We start from the raw sequence: 18,279 nt of genomic DNA, 5'->3' as shown, positions 1-18,279 counted from the left end.
TAAATATGTCCAATTAAGGTAATTACAGCAGCCTCCCGCTTTGGTCTGACCAGTTCTCCTTCTAAAACTCGGTTAAGCAATATGAGCGGCTTAAGAGCAGCAATAGTTGCTTGCTATGGCTTGGGTATGTTAATGGACCGCAAGGCATAGTAAGAATTAAAAGTCTTAAAATGACGTAAATCTAGCCAAATTATATACACGAAAAAGATGCTCGAATATATTAAATACTTTCAAAATTTATAAGTATGACCTAGAGATTAACCTTGGTTTAGAATATAAACCGTAAATTTAAATTGCTCGCACGCAGAAAAACCATAATCTACTTATAGTATTAATAGATTCGTAAGACCTTGCACCCAAGAAAATAGCCAAACAAGAATATCTCCATATCGATGGTGAAACTGAAGAAATTCGTACCGTAATTGTGCGTCGTGCCGGACTCCCTGTCATACTGTATTTTCTTCATGGAAAACTACTGAACGTCATTTTTTGAAAACGTCAGGGATTTTTCTTCTCATATAAAGCACATATTCTGTGAAGTATCAAGCCATAATGTTGGTTCGGTTTCCTCCTAAAAAATTAAATAATGGTGGAGGTCTCGGATCACCACAACCGAGATACGCATATTAGCAGTTTCACCGCGTCGAAGTCGATATTTGGACCGCGTTAAGCAGGAAGGAACCACGCCACATAAGCTACAGCCAAATTTGATTGGGCAATTGAATTTTTTACGGACACAGTGAATGATATAAAAATTTAGTTAAAAGCCCATTCATTTCATTCAGCTACATGATGTTAATTACCCAACAAGCAACAGAAATAATTCTTTTACATGAAAACGGTCGTGTGGATTTTTGTGCAAATTTCAGTGAATTTTCTGCATAGCACGAAGCAAATTCCTTTAAATTATCCATGCGGAATCCGCACAAACTTTTTTTTTGTAAAAAATGTAATTGCATGCAGTTAAATTTGGCAATAGCTAATGTGGCTTGATTCCTTTCTGCCAAACGCGGTCCATTTAAAGTATAATCGAACGAAAATCACGTTAAGCATTTGAGGAAAATGGAAAAATCACTCATCGAAGCTCGATTTCCCTTATCTGAATGTCGCATTTTCAAACGAGTGAATCAAAATTCGGCACGAAAGGCCAAAACTCTGCATAAGTCGCCGCTATTCGGACGTAAGGGCGTATCTCTATTTCCACGTGAGCCCTGAAAAGCATGGAGTTATATGGAAAACCATTGGCGTGGCGTGAATTGCGATGTATCGATTGTTATGACATTTAAACCTATGGTAAAGAATCGATTATTAAGGTGTTCGCTGCGAACACCCTGTTTATCGATCTTTTTCCATAGGTTTCAATGGCATAACAATCGATATATCGCAATTCACGCCACGCCACTGTGGAAAACAGTGCTCACGTGGAAATTGAGATAGGCCCTTACGTCAGAGGATGACGATGTAGGCACTCTAGTCAAGAGCACAGCGATCGTTCCTCTGTACGTTCCGGGCGTTCGACGTCTCATTCGGGCGAATTCATTTAAGGGTCGAGATTGCCGCGTCGACGATCACGCGACCGACCGCCCGATTGGAATGGACCGAGAGCATGGTTGCGAGATCGTGCTTGATAATACGGATATTTTACACGGGTGTAAACGGGGGAAGTGCTGATTTTTCAGCGCTCTAAGGCAACACTGTCCGGGGGGTGAACGCAAACGAGGGGTCGCGGTGCGGAGTGTGACGCGCTTTCGGGGGTGGGGCAGCGAACGAGTAGGAGTGGAATGAGGCATTAAGGTGGTGCGGCGCACAGTGAATCGAGTCAATGGGCCTGTTGCAAACTTTTGCCAGAGCCAAAGTAAGAGTTGTTACTCATAGAAAGTGTCTCACAATGGAGAAGTTACATGTGTGAGGAATGTGCAATTTGACCATTGATTCTTTTGTAAAAGTTCGCGAGAAACACGATGGTACCACTGGTATTCTCTGAAATCAACTCCCAAGCTCAGAAAAAGTTCTCAAGTTGAGGCCAAAACGGAGGGGATATCCCACGCTATCCTAAGAGTCCACCTCTACATCATGACAAACTCTCCATGCGAACATAAGGAGCAAATACATGAGGAGGGTTACCGTGTTTTCAGTTTTAGAGTCCCCAAATAAAGTGGCAACCCTGCTAATGTATTTGCTCCCTATGTTCGCATGGAGAGTTTCTCTTGATGTAGACGTGGACTCTCAGGATAGCGTGGGATATCCCCTCCATTTCGGCCTCAACTTGAGAGCTTTTTTTTAGCTTGGGAGTTAATTTCAGAAAAAAACCAGTGGCACCATCGTGTTTCTCGCGACCTTTTACATAAGAATCAATAGTCAAATCGCAAATTCCTCACACATGCATCATCTCCATTCACGATGAGCGCATCGGCATAGTCTGAAATTCACGCCTTACTTCACGATTCGCATAAGAAATTTTCGTTTATTTGAGCTTTCCCCCTCAAAAACGGATGGAACGACTCCTCTAACGAAATGTTCCCCTGTGCTGTAGTATCCTTTTTGAAGCGAGAAGCTTGAAAAAACGCAAATTTCATACGCAGATTGTGAAGTTAGGAGTGCATTTCAGAGTTTGCCGATACGACGTACACTCATCGTGATTTTTCAGACATTATCTCTAAGGAACAGCTCATATTTAGACGTATTTCTGCCAAACGGAACTAAGCGCCAATTTGAGTTCCTTTTGAGGATTGTAGAATGCCGGATAGCGCGTTCTGTCAAACGGAACTAAGCGCCATGGAAAAACATTGCGAGTATAGGACGGAATGAGCCCGACGCCCGGTTCCACCGCCAATCCAAGCCCCCCTCTACTTTCCTCCCCCGATGGCGCTTAGTTCCGTTTGACAGAAATACGTCCATTTTTGCTCTAGCAAAAGTTTGCAAGAGGCCCTTTAGAGAGGATTGACGTGAAATTTTCGACCAAAACTGAGAATTTTGGTGTTTATTTCGTCTTATTTTAAACAAGGGGTGGTTTCAGAAGGAAACCAATGGAACCACTTTCAGAACCTCAAAATTAGGTATAAAAGGAGTTATAAAGTCCTCTAAGTTTCCAAATTTTGTGCGACCCCAACCACTGACTGGATCCACTGTGCGGCGGGAGTGGTGGTGGTGGGTTCGGGTCCAGGCGCGGTGGCGGCGGCGGAGCGGAGGCACGGGCGCGATGCTTGAAGATGATAGTCGGTTTGCTGTCGAAAACGTTGGACTCGGGATTTGCCCCATGGATTAGTTGATTAATACTGGGCTGGCTCCGCACCGAGAGCTTACCCCCCCTGTTGCCGAGTTTAATTCCGAGCCGCAGCGCCCTGTTCGGGGATTATGCGGTTTGTCCCGCTCGGCTCGGACTCGAAGCCCTGTTAAGGGTGCTTTTAGTCGGGGCTCATCAAACCCCACCGATGCCTCCATCGATGGAGCGACGTCCGAGTAGGAACAATACAGGGTGATTCAGCGGCCGCTCAAGTATTACGTAACGCACTTAGGGGAGAAGGAGGGGGGGGGGGTTGAGTCTATACGAAGGCCCAGATACACCTGTGAGTTTTACAAGCGCTTGTTGAGAGTGAAGCGCCAATAGGCAAGGAGGATTTCGATAGCCTGACGTCGAGCGATCAAAATTCTGGTTTCCTATCACTGGAAAAAAAAAACACATTGGAGCTAGAGTCCAGACTCTTAAAAACATCGACAAGAAAAAGTACTCTTGATTCAACCAGAATCCAGCTTAAATCAAGAACGAAGCCTCTTAATTTAAGCGGATTTCGTTTTGATTCAAGCAAATATCCGATTGAATCAAGAGTATTTTTTCTTGTCAATGTTTTCAAGAGTCTGGACTCTAGATCCAATGTGTTTTTTTCCAGTGATCGGTGTTTCACTTTCAACAAGCGCTTGTAACTCACAGGTGTTAACGGTGCGTCACAGGGGGGAGGGGGAGGAGTCGGGGTCAAGCCCAGCGTTACGTGACAAATCCGAGCCGGAGAGGGGGAAAAAACTTTGAGAAGATGTCGCATGGTTCAAAATAGACTTTCCTCGTATGAAATCGTTTTCAAAAGCGCTTTTAAGTAGGCCGTTTCGCCATAGTTACCGAGTGTTAAAGGAGTGGAAAAACGAATGGGTTATGTGCAGTTCTTTAGATTTCAGGTGGAAGTGAATCCGAGAAAAAAGTCGCTTGGCTCTAGAATCCAGACTCTTAAAAACATCGACAAGTAAAAATACTCTTGATTCAATCGGATTTTTGCTAAAATCGAGAACCAAGTATCTTAGTTTAAGCGGTTTTCCTTTTGATTCACGCAATAAACCGATTGAATTAAGAGTATCTTTCTTGCCGATGTTTTTAAGAGTCTGGACTCTAGATCCAAGCGACTTTTTTTCCAGTGTATCACTCCGGAGGCCCGATTGAGCCCTAAGCTCTGATTGCCTGCAATTGAGACCACGGGCGAATCATCGACAACCCATGAGTTGGTTTGGCTTTCTGCGGGCCGATTATTGAAACTTATAGACAAAGCTATAGACAAAGACGACAAAAGGGATTTGGAGGGATCCTATTGGTGGAAGCAGGTGGTGGCAATGGACATAGGAGGTAGGTAATGGACTAACTAACGGCAACCCACTAGAGACCCGACAGTTAGTCCATCATTTTCTTCCTTAGTCTATAAGAACCAACCATGTCAACCAAGAGGATCGCTCCATTCTCCCTATGTCTTCTTTGTCTATCGCTTTGTCCATCAGTTTCAATAATCGGCCCGCTGATTGTACAAGTATTACCTTATTCTGACTGCACAGGTTTCATCGCTGTCATGATCACTAATTATATGTTTTGAACTCGTTGTAAATCAACTATATCACTGCCTATTATTCATATTATATTCTCTCATTTGCTGCACAAGTTTTTATGTTACGAGTAACCACATACTTTGGAATAAAATATGAAGCAACATTTTGTTGCCACGACCAGGATTCAATGCGACACTCGATGGCAATTAAGACGATGTCAGAATAGGGTTATACAATCTGGGGGCCAAACTAAACCAGGAGATTCACTTTCACCTGAGTTTTAACGAACTAATCTTAACCTATACGTATTTCACTCCTTAAACTTTCGGTAACTTTGGCGAAACAGGGGTTACAGCACCAACTCCCCCAAGTTCTGGGAAATAAATTGTTTTTCTTGACTTTTGGCAACGGTATTGCACCGAAGCCCTTGAAAATTGGTTTTCACCCATAATTTGATTCGCTGAATTCATTGGTTACATTAGAAAAACTCGAAATCGCAGTTAAAAGTGGGGTTACGGGAGGTTTTGAACGCGAGGCTATACTTCATAGCCCCACAGAAATGGACCTCGGATTCGGAGAAGAGAAGGAAGAAAAAGAAGAAGGAAAGATGACGACGAGACATGCATTTTTCCTCCTGCTCCTCCCTCTTCCACCCTATCTTCTTTTTTTTCTCCACCTCCTCTTCTCCCCTTTCTCCTCTTCATCCTCTATTTTTAACTCTTTCCTATTCTTACTCTCTATCCTCTTCTTCTGTCTCTCTTCCGCTTTCTAAAGCATCCAAATAAGTCTAAGGCTCTATCGATAAACGGTGATAAATAAGGGCTTCCATTTAAGGTGTCTGATATTTATAACGTTTCGAATGTTACAGATATTATTGGTAAACATGCGGTGACAGAAATTTAATTCCGTAATTATTTCATTAATATCATGCTGTGATGCTGCGGCGTGACACTCCACTTAGAGTTCAACAAAGGGCAGGCGTTGTATGAGAGGTTGACTAAAACAAGATACCACTATTCGCGCTTTCAGGATGTTTTGTCGCATACCCGATGATATGAAGGCGATTTCCGTTTCATATGATGTCCGTTGTCCCGTCACAAGTAATAGACTGATTTGGTGACCACGTCATTCGATATAATGTCGAACTATGGATGTGCCAAAATCCCCCTTATGTCAACTGACAATAAAATGATGTCCATAGTTGGCTTTAGACTCCTAAGAAGGGTATAAGTCATTAAACCTCACTAGGAAGAAAAAACACATTGGATCTAGAGTCCAGACTCTTAAAAACATCGACAAGAAAAAATACTCTTGATTCAATCAGATTTAAGCTTAAATCAAGAACCCAGCCTCTTAATTTGAGCGGATTTTCTTTTGATTTAAGCTTACATCTGATTGAATCAAGAGTACTTTTTCTTGTCAATGTTTTCAAGAGTCTGGACTCTAGATCCAATGTGTTTTTTTTCAGTGCTGAAAAAAGAAAAAAAAAAAAGACAAGGTTATGTATTTGTTTACAATAATTTAATCCTAACGTAGCCACTAAATGAGCCAATAGTAGTTTCCTTCGGCAAACTGGAGTCCAATTATCGATCCGAGTCAAGGAGCCAATAAACGGCAAATAATGATCCAACAATTGACCCTGGGATAGCCTTCCCGCCCCGCGGGACTCGCGAACGGAGGGGAAGCTCCCGGAAATCTGGAGCCGGCGAGTGTTTTGAAAGCGGTCGGCGCTCCGGGTCGGAGTTCCTTCTCACCTTCCTTTAATGGAAGGTTTGAATGACTAATTGGAAGCTTAATTCGGGGAGTGGCGGCGGCCAATTCCGAGGGAGCCCTCGGCCCTTCGGGGGCGGCGGAAGGGCGCCCGGGAGGAAGGCGAAGGGTCTCGCATCGGATAAGGGCGGCGGCGCACAGTGGATCGAGCTAGAGTCCGTTTATACTGAGAGTCAAGACAACGTGAATCCATTTCTGATTGGTTCCCGTATTTTAGGCCTTCACAGTGTCACAAACGGGAATAAAGATTACATTTTCACCGATTGCAAAGATTATAATCTGGAATGGACCAGGGAATTACGGGTTCGGCAAGGAACAAACGGAATGAGAGAAGGAACGGAGAAAGGAATTTAAGAATGGGTTGATCAAAGATTACAAAGAACGTTCAATTTCTGTAATCTTTATTCCCGTTTGTGACTCCATGAGGGGTGTTGTCTTGACTCTCAGTATAAAGGGACTCTAGATCGAGCCAATAGGAGAGATCGGACAAAATTTGGAAACTTCAAACGCTTATAACTAGAGTCCCTTTATATTGAGAGTCAAGACAACACCCCCTCATGGAGTCACAAACGGGAATAAAGATTACAGAAATTGAACGTTTTTCGTAATCTTTGATCGGCCCATTCTCAAATGCCTTTCTCCGTTCCTCCTCTCATTCCGTTTGTTCCTTGCCGAACCCGTAATTCCCTGGTCCATTCCAGATTATAATCTTTGCAATTGGTGAAAATGTAATCTTTATTCCCGTTTGTGACACTGTGGAGGCCTAAAATACGGGAACCAATCAGAAATGGATTCACATTGTCCTGACTCTCAGTACAAAGGGACTCTACTTATAACTCCGTTTATTCAAGACTTTGAGGTTCTGAGAGTGGTTCCATTGGTTTCCTTCTGAAATTTTCTGCCATAAGCACTCTTTAAAATTTAAAATGTGACGAAATAAACATTAAAATTTGCAGTTTTAGTCAAGAATTTAATGTCCGACCTCTCTAATTGACTCGATCCACTGTGCGGCGGAGGAGAGTGGGGTATTAATCACTAAACCGTTTGGAATGGCCGGAAATGGAGAGGACAGACGGACCGGCTCCTCTCTCGTTTCTTCTCTCGGACTCAATCCAATCATTTGGCGATCAGGAAATTACTGTTTTAAGCCCACGCTCCCCCCCCCCCCTCTCGCCCCCGCTGCTGCGCCCCGTCACGCTCAATTCGCCCGTCATCGGCTCCGACATCACGCTTGCCAACTAGCAGCAGCGAGCGTCTATCGATACAGCCTCCTGCCCTCGATAATTTTCGATTTTACCAACTTTTTTACGCGGCACTGTCCGTTGCCGTTCTCCGCTTTACCCTGCCGGGACGCCGTCGAATGAGCATTCGAATGTTGCCAAATCGGTCTATTTCCGACCTTTGCAAGAGTGAGTGGAAAAGTTGTTTCGCTAGAAACGAATTTAAAAATCATGATGAACGCATCAAGAAGGTAATGTGTCGGTGTCCACTAGCACGGAAATGGTATTGATTTTTTAGGGTGGTTCGGAAGTACTGAGAAAAGTGTGGAAACTCCGGTAGAAGGTCCGGAAGTTTTTTCTTCATACCACGGGTGCTTTTTAAGGAAGCCTGGAAAGTATGCAATCCCTCAAGCGTTGATTCTTAGAGTAGGATTTGCTTGCAAGATCGCGATTGTGCAGTCAGATAATCTCGAAGCCACCAATGAAATTTTGTAGCTCCGTCATTCTTGTCGCGATTCGAGCGAGAATTAAGAGTTTTCAAATTTTTCCAATTTCGTTAAATGGAGCTGCTAAAAAAAAGGACTGGGTATCGTCAGATTGTGCTGAAAAAGTACTGTAAAAGTACTAATTTTTGGCGAGCCTGTTTTTAATAGACACTCTAGAAGGTCTGGAATGCAACTAATTAACTTTTCAATCTACGCGAAAAATTTGCGATTTTTTTATTCTCCCACTTAAAGGAGCAAACTACGGCAAAGGGTGTGATTTGATACAGATGAGTCACTTTGGATTCAACTTAACATATTTAGGGTTACAAATTTAGGGTTCATAAACACATTATAAGGCAAATTGTTAAAAAAAAAACGCTACATCGTAGAATGTGATGGAAAACTCTCATCATGTCGTCAAATATAATTATTTTATATTATAAATATAATTATGACGAGTTGTAATTATAACACATTGTCAGCGCCATCAAATGTTTCTGAGATCGTGCAACTATTCACAAGAAGGCGCTTTACTATGTTTGGAATTTTCCTTCTTCATGAATGTCGTACATATTATATTTTACTAGTGACGGACACTAAATGGCACGGCGAATCGCCTTCAAATTAGCAGGTATGCAACAAAACATCCTGAACGCGCGAATAGTGGTATCTCGTTTTGGTCAGCCTCTGATACGGCGCCTGCCGTTATTGAACACATTATTACAGTTAATAACCGGCCTTGAATACGACCCGAAGACTTACTTAATTGTGAGCCGCGCAAGTTGCATAGTTGCTTAAATAGCGGTTTATCTGATGGCGAGGCGTGAATGATCAGTTATCGATATTTCTTCATTTAAAGCGATGGTGAAGAATTGATTATTGAGGCGTTCGTTGCGAACATCCAGTTTAGCGATCCTTTTCCATAGGTTTAAATGGCAGATCAATCGATACATCGCAAAGCACGCCACGCCACCGGGTTTATTATGAAAGACGGGAATTTTGCCGTTCTAAGGAAGGAAGTCGCATGAAAAGTCGTGAGTTGCCTTTCCCATGATAAAATGTGTATTTTTGATGACATTCATGCACATTTTCAAATATTTTGAAATTTTTTTTTTTTTTTGAAATTTTCAAATATTTTAGATCAAATTGTAAACAAAACTGTCCGAAAATTTTGGGGAGAAAATATTCAAATATTTCCCAGTAATTTCGGTTTTTATCGAAGGAAACTTGGCAACGTCTGAAGGCTCATACGGCGTTTTTCTATAGCGCACGGCAGGACGGTGGGCGGAGAAAGCGGTAGAGGGCGCGGGAGTCTGGGTTTCGGAGTCCCGGGTTCGGGGTCACCGCGCTTAATACTCCCCCGAGCGCATCATTTTTCTTCTCCGTCGGACACGTCACACGTCTCTATTTCATTCATCTTCCTCTCTTTGTCTAAACAAATCGTCCTCGCGGCAGCGCGGCAGTCTCCACCGCTCCAAATCAAGTCCTCATGTTTCCAGCCACGCTTCCACAAGCAGCGCCGCGTCAAGTTGCCCGCTGCAGTGATTCTAAACTCCCACACTGGCAAAAAAAAGTTGCGGGTTACATAGGCACACCGTCCGTTCCGGGCTTTGACGCCGAAAGTTCCGGATGCTGGACTGCTCCGGGTGCTACATCCGAAACTTTCGGCCTCCGAGGCCACAACGCGGACGGTATGTCTATATAGACACACCGTCCGTTTCGGGCTTTGAGGCTGAAAGTTCCGGGTGCTGGATCTGTAACTTCGGCTGCTCTGGATGTTACACCCGGAACTTTCGGCCTCCGAGGCCACAACGCGGACGGTATGTCTATATAGACACACCGTCCGTTTCGGGCTTTGAGGCTGAAAGTTCCGGGTGCTGGATCCGCAGCTTCGACTGCTCCGGGTGTTACACCCGGAACTTTCGGCCTCCGAGGCCACAACGCGGACGGTATGTCTATATAGACACACCGTCCGTTTCGGGCTTTGAGGCTGAAAGTTCCGGGTGCTGGATCTGTAACTTCGGCTGCTCTGGATGTTACACCCGGAACTTTCGGCCTCCGAGGCCACAACGCGGACGGTATGTCTATATAGACACACCGTCCGTTTCGGGCTTTGAGGCTGAAAGTTCCGGGTGCTGGATCTGTAACTTCGGCTGCTCTGGATGTTACACCCGGAACTTTCGGCCTCCGAGGCCACAACGCGGACGGTTTGTCTATATAGACACACCGTCCGTTTCGGGCTTTGAGGCTGAAAGTTCCGGGTGCTGGATCTGTAACTTCGGCTGCTCCGGGTGTTACACCCGGAACTTTCGGCCTCCGAGGCCACAACGCGGACGGTATGTCTATATAGACACACCGTCCGTTTCGGGCTTTGAGGCTGAAAGTTCCGGGTGCTGGATCTGTAACTTCGGCTGCTCCGGGTGTTACACCCGGAACTTTCGGCCTCCGAGGCCACAACGCGGACGGTTTGTCTATTTAGCCCGGAAGCACGGCTTCCACAGCCGGAGTTTTCTTTTTCAGTACATACAGGATTTGGCTACGCAAATACCCTTAACAATGCAAACAGGCTTATTAACCCCGAGAATTGTATTCCTAGTCGTTCTTCAAAAAGTTCCATTCCCGAAAGAGGCTCCGCTCGATTTTCATTACGATGAGATGATGATCTAGTAGATTCTCACCAGCATTATATAGATAATACCGGAGAATCTCGAATCGAATTCCAGGGGTGCAGAAAATTCTTCCCCCTTTCATTTTTGGAGGCGGCCTTCGCAATTTTTGAGGTTGCCTTCACATTACTTTCCTCATAAAACTTGCGCGCTTTACAGTTTCCTTCGCGAGCCCGGAAAGGACGGTATGTCTATGTTGCCTGTAACTTTTTTTCACTGAACAGACATTTTTAGCGTGATGGAAATTAGGGCCGATTATTCAGTCTTAAAAAAAATGTAGCAGGTTTTGTGCCGAACAGACCATATTCCGCACGGTTTAAGCCATAGAATGAAACACCCGCAAAAAAAATGAGTGTCATTTGAAAGAGTTAATTAAGAGCAAAGATTTTGAAACACCGCAAAATAATAATTACGTATATTTGCAGTCTCATAGTCAATATAGGATCTCCCAAGTTGGAGCAAAAATGAGCTGTTGAATAAAAAACAGTGAATATGATCCTTAATATCTTTGCCCTCGATTGCACGACCAAATACTCGTCGCGTGCTGTCCGCGGAAGGTTGGCTTCATAGGTTATGTTCCTGTAGCCGCGACTGCTGCGAGGCAATACCACCTACCCATACCTGGCCACAGGGGGATTGAGGTTATGTCGGCCGTGAATCGGCTTGGTGAACGTGCTTCCGTGTGTTTTTATGGAATCGTGGTGCGAAATCAAGTGTTTTTCCGGGTTTTTTCGTTAAAAGTCTCTCAATTTCGGTAATTATTCATTCCGTGCCGTCGTTCTTTCCGCCGAGGAGATGAAAAACAGCAAAATGAATTTATTTCAATGCATTTTCGTTCGTATTTCATGTTTGTCCGGTCGGCTCCTCTCCATGTGTCGGGAGGAGAAAGCTTTTTGTGCAAATTTATCTCAATTCCTTCCACTAAAAAGTTTATTTTTTGTATGGATTATCACCATCCAGCTCTCCTGGAAGTTTGCAAATCAATTTAGTGTTAAAGTGAAGGCACACCCTGTTTGTTTTACCATCATCGTAACAAGTTGTAGCTGCAGTACGATGGCTTACTTTGTCATAGAAGAGGGATTATCATCACCAATTAATTTTGATGACCTCTCAATTATAAATGAAGTAAAATTAAGATTGAGACCTTTGGTCCAGTTTGTTTCATTGCACTCTCAGTGTAGTGAAACAGCTTCATTTTACTTCATTTTATCTGCAGTGCAACTTCTTGCGGTCGAACAGGATCCCTGACGACGTAAGAATTTCTAAATCTAAATATGTGTGTGGATATTTTGCATTCGTTTTGTTAAAAGCATGGATTTTCACATTAATGGTGCTTTGAATTATTTTTTGGCATGCTATAAGCATTTGGGTTTTTTACTGTTTTACTCTGAATTTTCCTTTGCCACGCTATGAGCATTGGTTCTCTGCACTTTTTGAATATTTTTCGGTAATGGTGGCTTTAAGCGGAACTCTTGCTAGTCAATAATTAGAATAGAGAACTCTGACTATTTAGAATTAGTTAAATTTGAGAACAATGGGTAGATGTTGTTGCGTACCTGGCTGTAAATCTAACTATGCGAGCTCGCCTGGTCCGAATGTTTCAACGTTCAAATTCCCTGATTCTGTGAAGGATCCAGAGCGCCATGCTAAATGGATTAATGCACTAAGCAGGGATAATTTCACCGTCACAAAAAGCTCTGTCGTGTGCATTAAGCACTTTCACCCTCAATTCGTTGTGACACACGAAGAATTTAAGACTAAGGAGGGTCCAGTTATTCAGGTGCCAAGGGAGGTACCAAAGTTAACGAAGGATGCATACCCCACCATCTTCCCAAATCAACCGGCTTACCGATCAACAGTTCCTGCCAAAAGAAGGAAAGACCCGTCAGAGCGAGACCAAGAAATGGCCCGGGCTCAGCTCAAGAGGAGCTTTCAGCTGCAGGAGGAGAGAGACACTATCCGGGACTTGAAACATTTCAAGGAAGGTTTCTTGAAGCGAAGCATTGGAACTCTGAAATCTGAATCATACAATGGGTACATGTTACTCTCAAAGGTTGAGGATGATAATTTAGAATCTCTTCCATTCATCATCTTCATAAAAATATCCGAAGATCTTGTCATTAAAGTTTTTAATAATTTTGCTGAGCTTTCATATGAGCCATTTAAATCATGTCTTGGACCTGATCTCAAGTGCGACCGCTGGTCAAAATTTGAATCGCTCATTCAAATGTTACCCGTGAGAGACGAGAGAGCTTTAAAAGAGAAAGTTACCAACTTTGCTTCAAAAATTTCTGATGCTGTAGTGTGGTGCGAGATAGGAGACGATATCGAAGCTGAGAAAGCAGCCAAACTTAATTTTCTGATAGAGCAGTTGAAGTTGGCTGTCGCAACTTCAATCCGCTACTCTCCAGAAATGCTGAAGTGGGCTGCTGCAATCTTTTATGCTTTTCCTGGAGCTTATAAGTCTATGAGAGCAACTGAACAACTAACTCTCCCTCATCCTAGGTATCTTCAAAAACTGCTTTGTAAGATAGGAAATGACGGTTGTGGTATAGGACCGACTCAAAAAGCCTTCTTGATGGAGAAATTTAAATTGTTGGCTGAGGAAGACAAAACCGTAAACTTACAACTAGACGAAATTTACACTAACTCTAAACTTGTGTATAAAGGTGGAAAAGTTTTCGGCATTGCTGAACATGGTTCTGGTACTTCCTCAGATCTGACTGCTGGAACTATCCAGGCATTTATGTCTTCTTCTCTACAATCGAAGAACAAAGATGTTATCGCTCTCTTTCCAGTAAGAAATTTAGACGGAGAAATATTGCTTCAATTAACTAAAGCTGTTTTGAAGTTAATGGTGGAAGTTGGATTCTTTGTGTTGTGTGCTATTTCCGACAACAATCAAGTAAATAGGAAAATGTTTGAGTTATTGTGTGGCGGTGTTTTGAAGACTCGTATACCAAACCCGTTTGACCCCAGCAAACCTCTTTTTCTGCTCTTTGACCAAGTGCACTTATTTAAGAACATTAGAAATAATTGGCTGAATGCCCCAAACCAGGTTCTTAAAATTCCTGACGTCAGGCAAGTGCCACTTTTTGACAAGCCCTTGCACACATCGAATCCTATCGAATTTGACAGTTCAAACTGTAATGTTGTCCGACCAGTGCCCAACGAAGTGACATTCCTCGAGGCAAAATTTGAAGACGTTAAAAATCTCTACCATGCTGAAGCAAATGCAGTCTTGAAGCTTGCGCCTAAGTTGACCCGAAAGGCTGTGTATCCATCCTCTGTGGAAAGACAGAATGTTTCATTAGTCAACGCTGTCTTTCAAGATTCAACAAGAGTAGCGCTTCAGACTTTGAAAAAGGATAATGTGCAGATATCAGACGGGTCCATCATGTTCCTCCAAATTATTGGCAGATGGTGGAAAATTTCGAATGTCAAAAATCCTGACAAAGGCAAGAGGCTCAATGACATGTGGTGTGAGCCGGTGATGGGGACCAAAGATCAGAAGCTGAAATTTTTGAGAGACCTCCTGCTATTCCTTGAAATTTGGGAGCTCCCCGGACTCCCTGAAAGTTTCACCGTTCAAACTCATACAGCCTTTTATCACACCATAAAAGCGACTCTCGAACTGTGCGAATTCGTCCTCATAGATCTAGGATGGGGATTTGTTTTACTCGGCAAGCTACAAACCGATAATTTGGAGGCAAGATTTGGTGGTTACCGCAGAATCTCAGGTTGTAGCTATTTTGTCACCGTCGAGCAAGTTCTGGAGTCAGAGAGGAAACTGAAATTGCTCAGCATATTGAAGCTAAAATCGGCCAATTCTGGTGAATTTTCACTTACTTCCTTTGCGGAAGGATGCAAAGCAACAGCAACTGCACTCAGTGAGAAAGCTGAAGATACAACATTATTTGAAAGTGCTCTCAGTGAAATCAGTGAAATCACGGTCACTTTGACGGATAGAAGAGTGCTCCTTTGCCTGGCCAGCTATGCAGCTACCAAGACTCTACAAAAGCTGAGGCGTGAAGAGAAGGAAGTCTGCGCTGAATGCAGAGAAACACTCGTTACAAATAAACCTTTAGAAATTGAACGAGTGAAAGAGACCTATGAATATCTGAGCGGCTTGGATAGAGGAGGTCTGAACCGGCCGTCTGATTTTTCATTTCATTTTTGTATGGATTCCTTCAAATTGTTTCAGACGCTAATTTCTCAGAAGTATGAAAAGCAGTTTTTGAAATTGAACAACCAGCGAAAAGCTTTCAAAACTCTCGGAGTAAAATTGTGTGAGCAAACTCTCGATGATATGCTTTTTTCTTGTGAGTCTGATTCTTGCAATTTATCTTTGCAAAAAGTTGTAAAAAAATTTACAGGAGTACTTGCAAATATTTTTTTAAATAACTATACGAAGACTCTAAATGAGTCAAACATTACTCGCCAAATAGCAATAAAGTTGCAGAAACAAGAAGCAAAGCAAGAAGCCAAGAAAAAAGCAGAAGATGCAAAGAAAGAAGCCGAAAAAGCAAAGCAGCTAACAGATGAAATAGAGGAAGATGCAGATGCACCGACGAATGACACAGAAAGCAAAATTAAGTACTCAAAAGCCAAGGTAAAGGATGTGAACGCAAGGAAAATTGCGAAATTGAGTTCCAAAGGCTCTCTTTAAACATTTTGCTTCAAGCATTTTCCTGCATTTTCGGTAGTGCTTAAATGAACTTTCATACATTTTTCTCCCTATATTTCCCTAAATTTTTTTGCACTTAAACCCTGCCTTGCTTGCAAAACTTTAATTTTTGTTCAAGTGCGCATTGTATACTTTGATCCCTGCTTAAAATTGCTTCTGCTAAGATATTATACAGTAAATTTGGGCTGAACCTTTTTGGTGCTTTCTTATCAAGCAACGTTGAACTTTAAACCAAGCAAGCTTCAATTGCCTTCATTATTTGACACGTGATAAACTTTTGTTGCTGAGCATTTAGCTTTTTGCCAGTGTTGTGTAATAAAACTTTTACAAACTTAAATCTATTTTTATCAATAACTTTTTTACGTACATTTGATGCATTAGACTTTGCTTTTTTTAAAGCTTTTACTTAAGTGTGTTTTGCAATTACGTAACTATCATCATGATTAACTGTAAATAGATATGCTTCCCTCGCGTCCTTGACATCTCATCTCTTGGTTCTGCATTAAGGACAACTCTAATCTAATCCTTACCTCCTATCATTCGCTTCAATCAACTTTCATCAACTTTAATCAACAACCAATCCAATCCAATCCTCATCTCCTATAACTTGCTTCAATTAACTTCCACCTTTTTGCCTCCTGATCCTCAAAAATCAACCACTGAAGAAGTTTGCATGGTGCATGGATTTGATCTACATGAATACCTTCATTAAATGTGAGTAGTTTTTTAATCATTTATAAATTCATAGCTTGCGCTGAGCATTTTGGTACCAGCATCAGTTAGCGTTGCATCATTATCTAGAGGCGTAAATATCGAATGAGATGTATGTTCCAAAATACAAGGTAAAGGCATTCTATTAATACCACATTCAGTAGAATGATTTGCTAGGATGAGAGACATGCAGCAGAAGCACTGAGAAGAAAACCAATGGTTGATAAAGTATTATTCAAGCTGAAGTGTTACCAGTCATATTACTTGTTCATCTTTGAAGACTGGCTTTAATAAGATTCTATGGTGACAATAACTTTGATAGACAGTTTTGAGCAAGTGGATCTTCAGTATTGACAAGAGTCCATTGAATTCAAAACAGCGCTCAAAGCAAAAATTTGTGTACTTCCAGGAACATAGAGTGACACTGACAGAGAACTCTTGATTAAAGTAAAGGGAAACTATTAAAACCAGACACTGATTTTCGTAGACAGACACTGAGGCGTGAATTTCTTAAGATTTTGATATTCAACCACTATCACTCCTTGGAGAAATGACTGCTTATGAAAGAGTAGTTACAGACATGCCTTCAGGGAACACAAATCACTGTAAGCGATACCAGATTGACACCATCATCCTGACTAAACAGAGATATGAGACTAAAGTTTCATTGGTTGCATTGAGAAATTGAACGATTAATTAATCCAAATATTAATAGACGAGTCAAACAGAACCCTTACTTACAATTATGCCGCCACATTCACTAAGGACAAATATTTTCCCCTTAACATAGGGAGCCAGACGAGTCACAAGATAAGAAACTGGTGAATTATACACTATATCTCCTAAAATTAAGTTTTATTACTTCAAAATGAATTCAAATATATCACTTCACGTCTCAAGAATCATTACTGCCCAAAAACATCGAGAAAATCGGTCAACTTTTAATAATAATCCGGTTTTCACTAGGTTTCGCCAATGCACTCCTATGTAAGCAAACGCTTCGTATCGATTCACGGCCGACATAACCTCAATCCCCCCGTGGCCAGGTATGGGTAGGTGGTATTGTGCGAGGCGGCAAGTGGCGACGGCGAGAGGACTTTGGGCCCGTTCGCGCCCTTTTTCCGAGCCTGTCTCGGGAGTCATTGTGTTTTGCCGGCGGAGCGCGTTCGAGAGCTCATCCCAATTTCGCTTTAGTTCTGTTGGAGTAAGTAATGTTTTCGAGTGTCAGCCGCGTGTGTGCCAGAGTCGGTCAATGGCTTGGCTCCACGCCCCGCCCTAAACCCCCTCACGTTGCCGTTTGAGGCCAGAGACAATTATTTGCGATTCAGTCACAAGTGATAAAAATCGGTGAAAATTTCGGTGTATATCTCTCACCGGAAGGTGTATGATGGCAAACGCCACGCCCCGGCCGCTACGCGGCCCAACTCTCGGTGGGCGCTGCGCGCCCTGGACCTCGTGGTGAAATCTAAACGGAGCGGGCTTATTCAGGGACTATGTTTTGGCGATATCAGTGGCGTGGCGTGCTTTGCGATATATCGATTGTTGTGCCATGTAAACCTATGGAAAAGGATCGATGAACAGGGTGTTCGCAGCGAACACCTTAATAATCGATTCTTTACCATAGGATTAAATAGCATAACAATCGATACATCGCAATTCACGCCACGCCACTGGGCGATATTATATATTTGAGGACTTATATGTAACAATGGCAGATGTGAAAAATGACTTTTTCGAAACACATTAAAAAAACTGTTACGGCATCGAGAAAATTCTGAGAAAATACTTGAGATGTGATCTTCGAGATCTGTTCATTATACCAGAGCCAAACATATTAAATTTTTGTGTGAACAAAACAGTGTTCTAAGCGTGTTTCGAAAGTGTAATTTTCCACATCCATCATTGTTACATACAATGCCTCATTTGCAAAAATTATGGAT

At 42.6% G+C, this 18,279-nt stretch overlaps 1 protein-coding gene and 2 long non-coding RNA genes across 3 annotated transcripts in view; 2 read left to right on the top strand and 1 right to left on the bottom strand.

Moving 5' to 3' along the window:
- LOC140224006 (uncharacterized) overlaps positions 1 to 18,279 on the top strand; it is a 270,827-nt gene that overhangs the window by 112,516 nt on the left and 140,032 nt on the right. The window lies entirely within an intron of this gene.
- LOC140224004 (uncharacterized) lies at positions 11,546 to 17,404 on the top strand. Its single transcript, XM_072296771.1, has 2 exons — positions 11,546 to 16,342; positions 17,306 to 17,404. Exon 1 carries the CDS (start codon positions 12,476 to 12,478, stop codon positions 15,608 to 15,610), a length of 3,135 nt encoding a protein of 1,044 aa, XP_072152872.1. The 5' UTR covers positions 11,546 to 12,475; the 3' UTR covers positions 15,611 to 16,342; positions 17,306 to 17,404.
- Positions 12,820 to 17,399, bottom strand: LOC140224005 (uncharacterized). Its single transcript, XR_011899242.1, has 3 exons — positions 17,081 to 17,399; positions 14,162 to 14,228; positions 12,820 to 12,959 (listed from the first exon to the last, which is right to left on the bottom strand). It is a non-coding gene; the product is annotated as an uncharacterized lncRNA (long non-coding RNA).

This window comes from Bemisia tabaci, chromosome 2, assembly GCF_918797505.1.
Source record: "Bemisia tabaci chromosome 2, PGI_BMITA_v3".
NCBI lineage: Eukaryota > Metazoa > Arthropoda > Insecta > Hemiptera > Aleyrodidae > Bemisia > Bemisia tabaci.
This window is presented reverse-complemented; position numbering and strand designations above follow the sequence as displayed.

Bases quoted from the DNA above. Each gene is read 5' to 3' on its own strand.
- LOC140224004 (XM_072296771.1), top strand. From the start codon at position 12,476: ATGGGTAGATGTTGTTGCGTACCTGGCTGTAAATCTAACTATGCGAGC.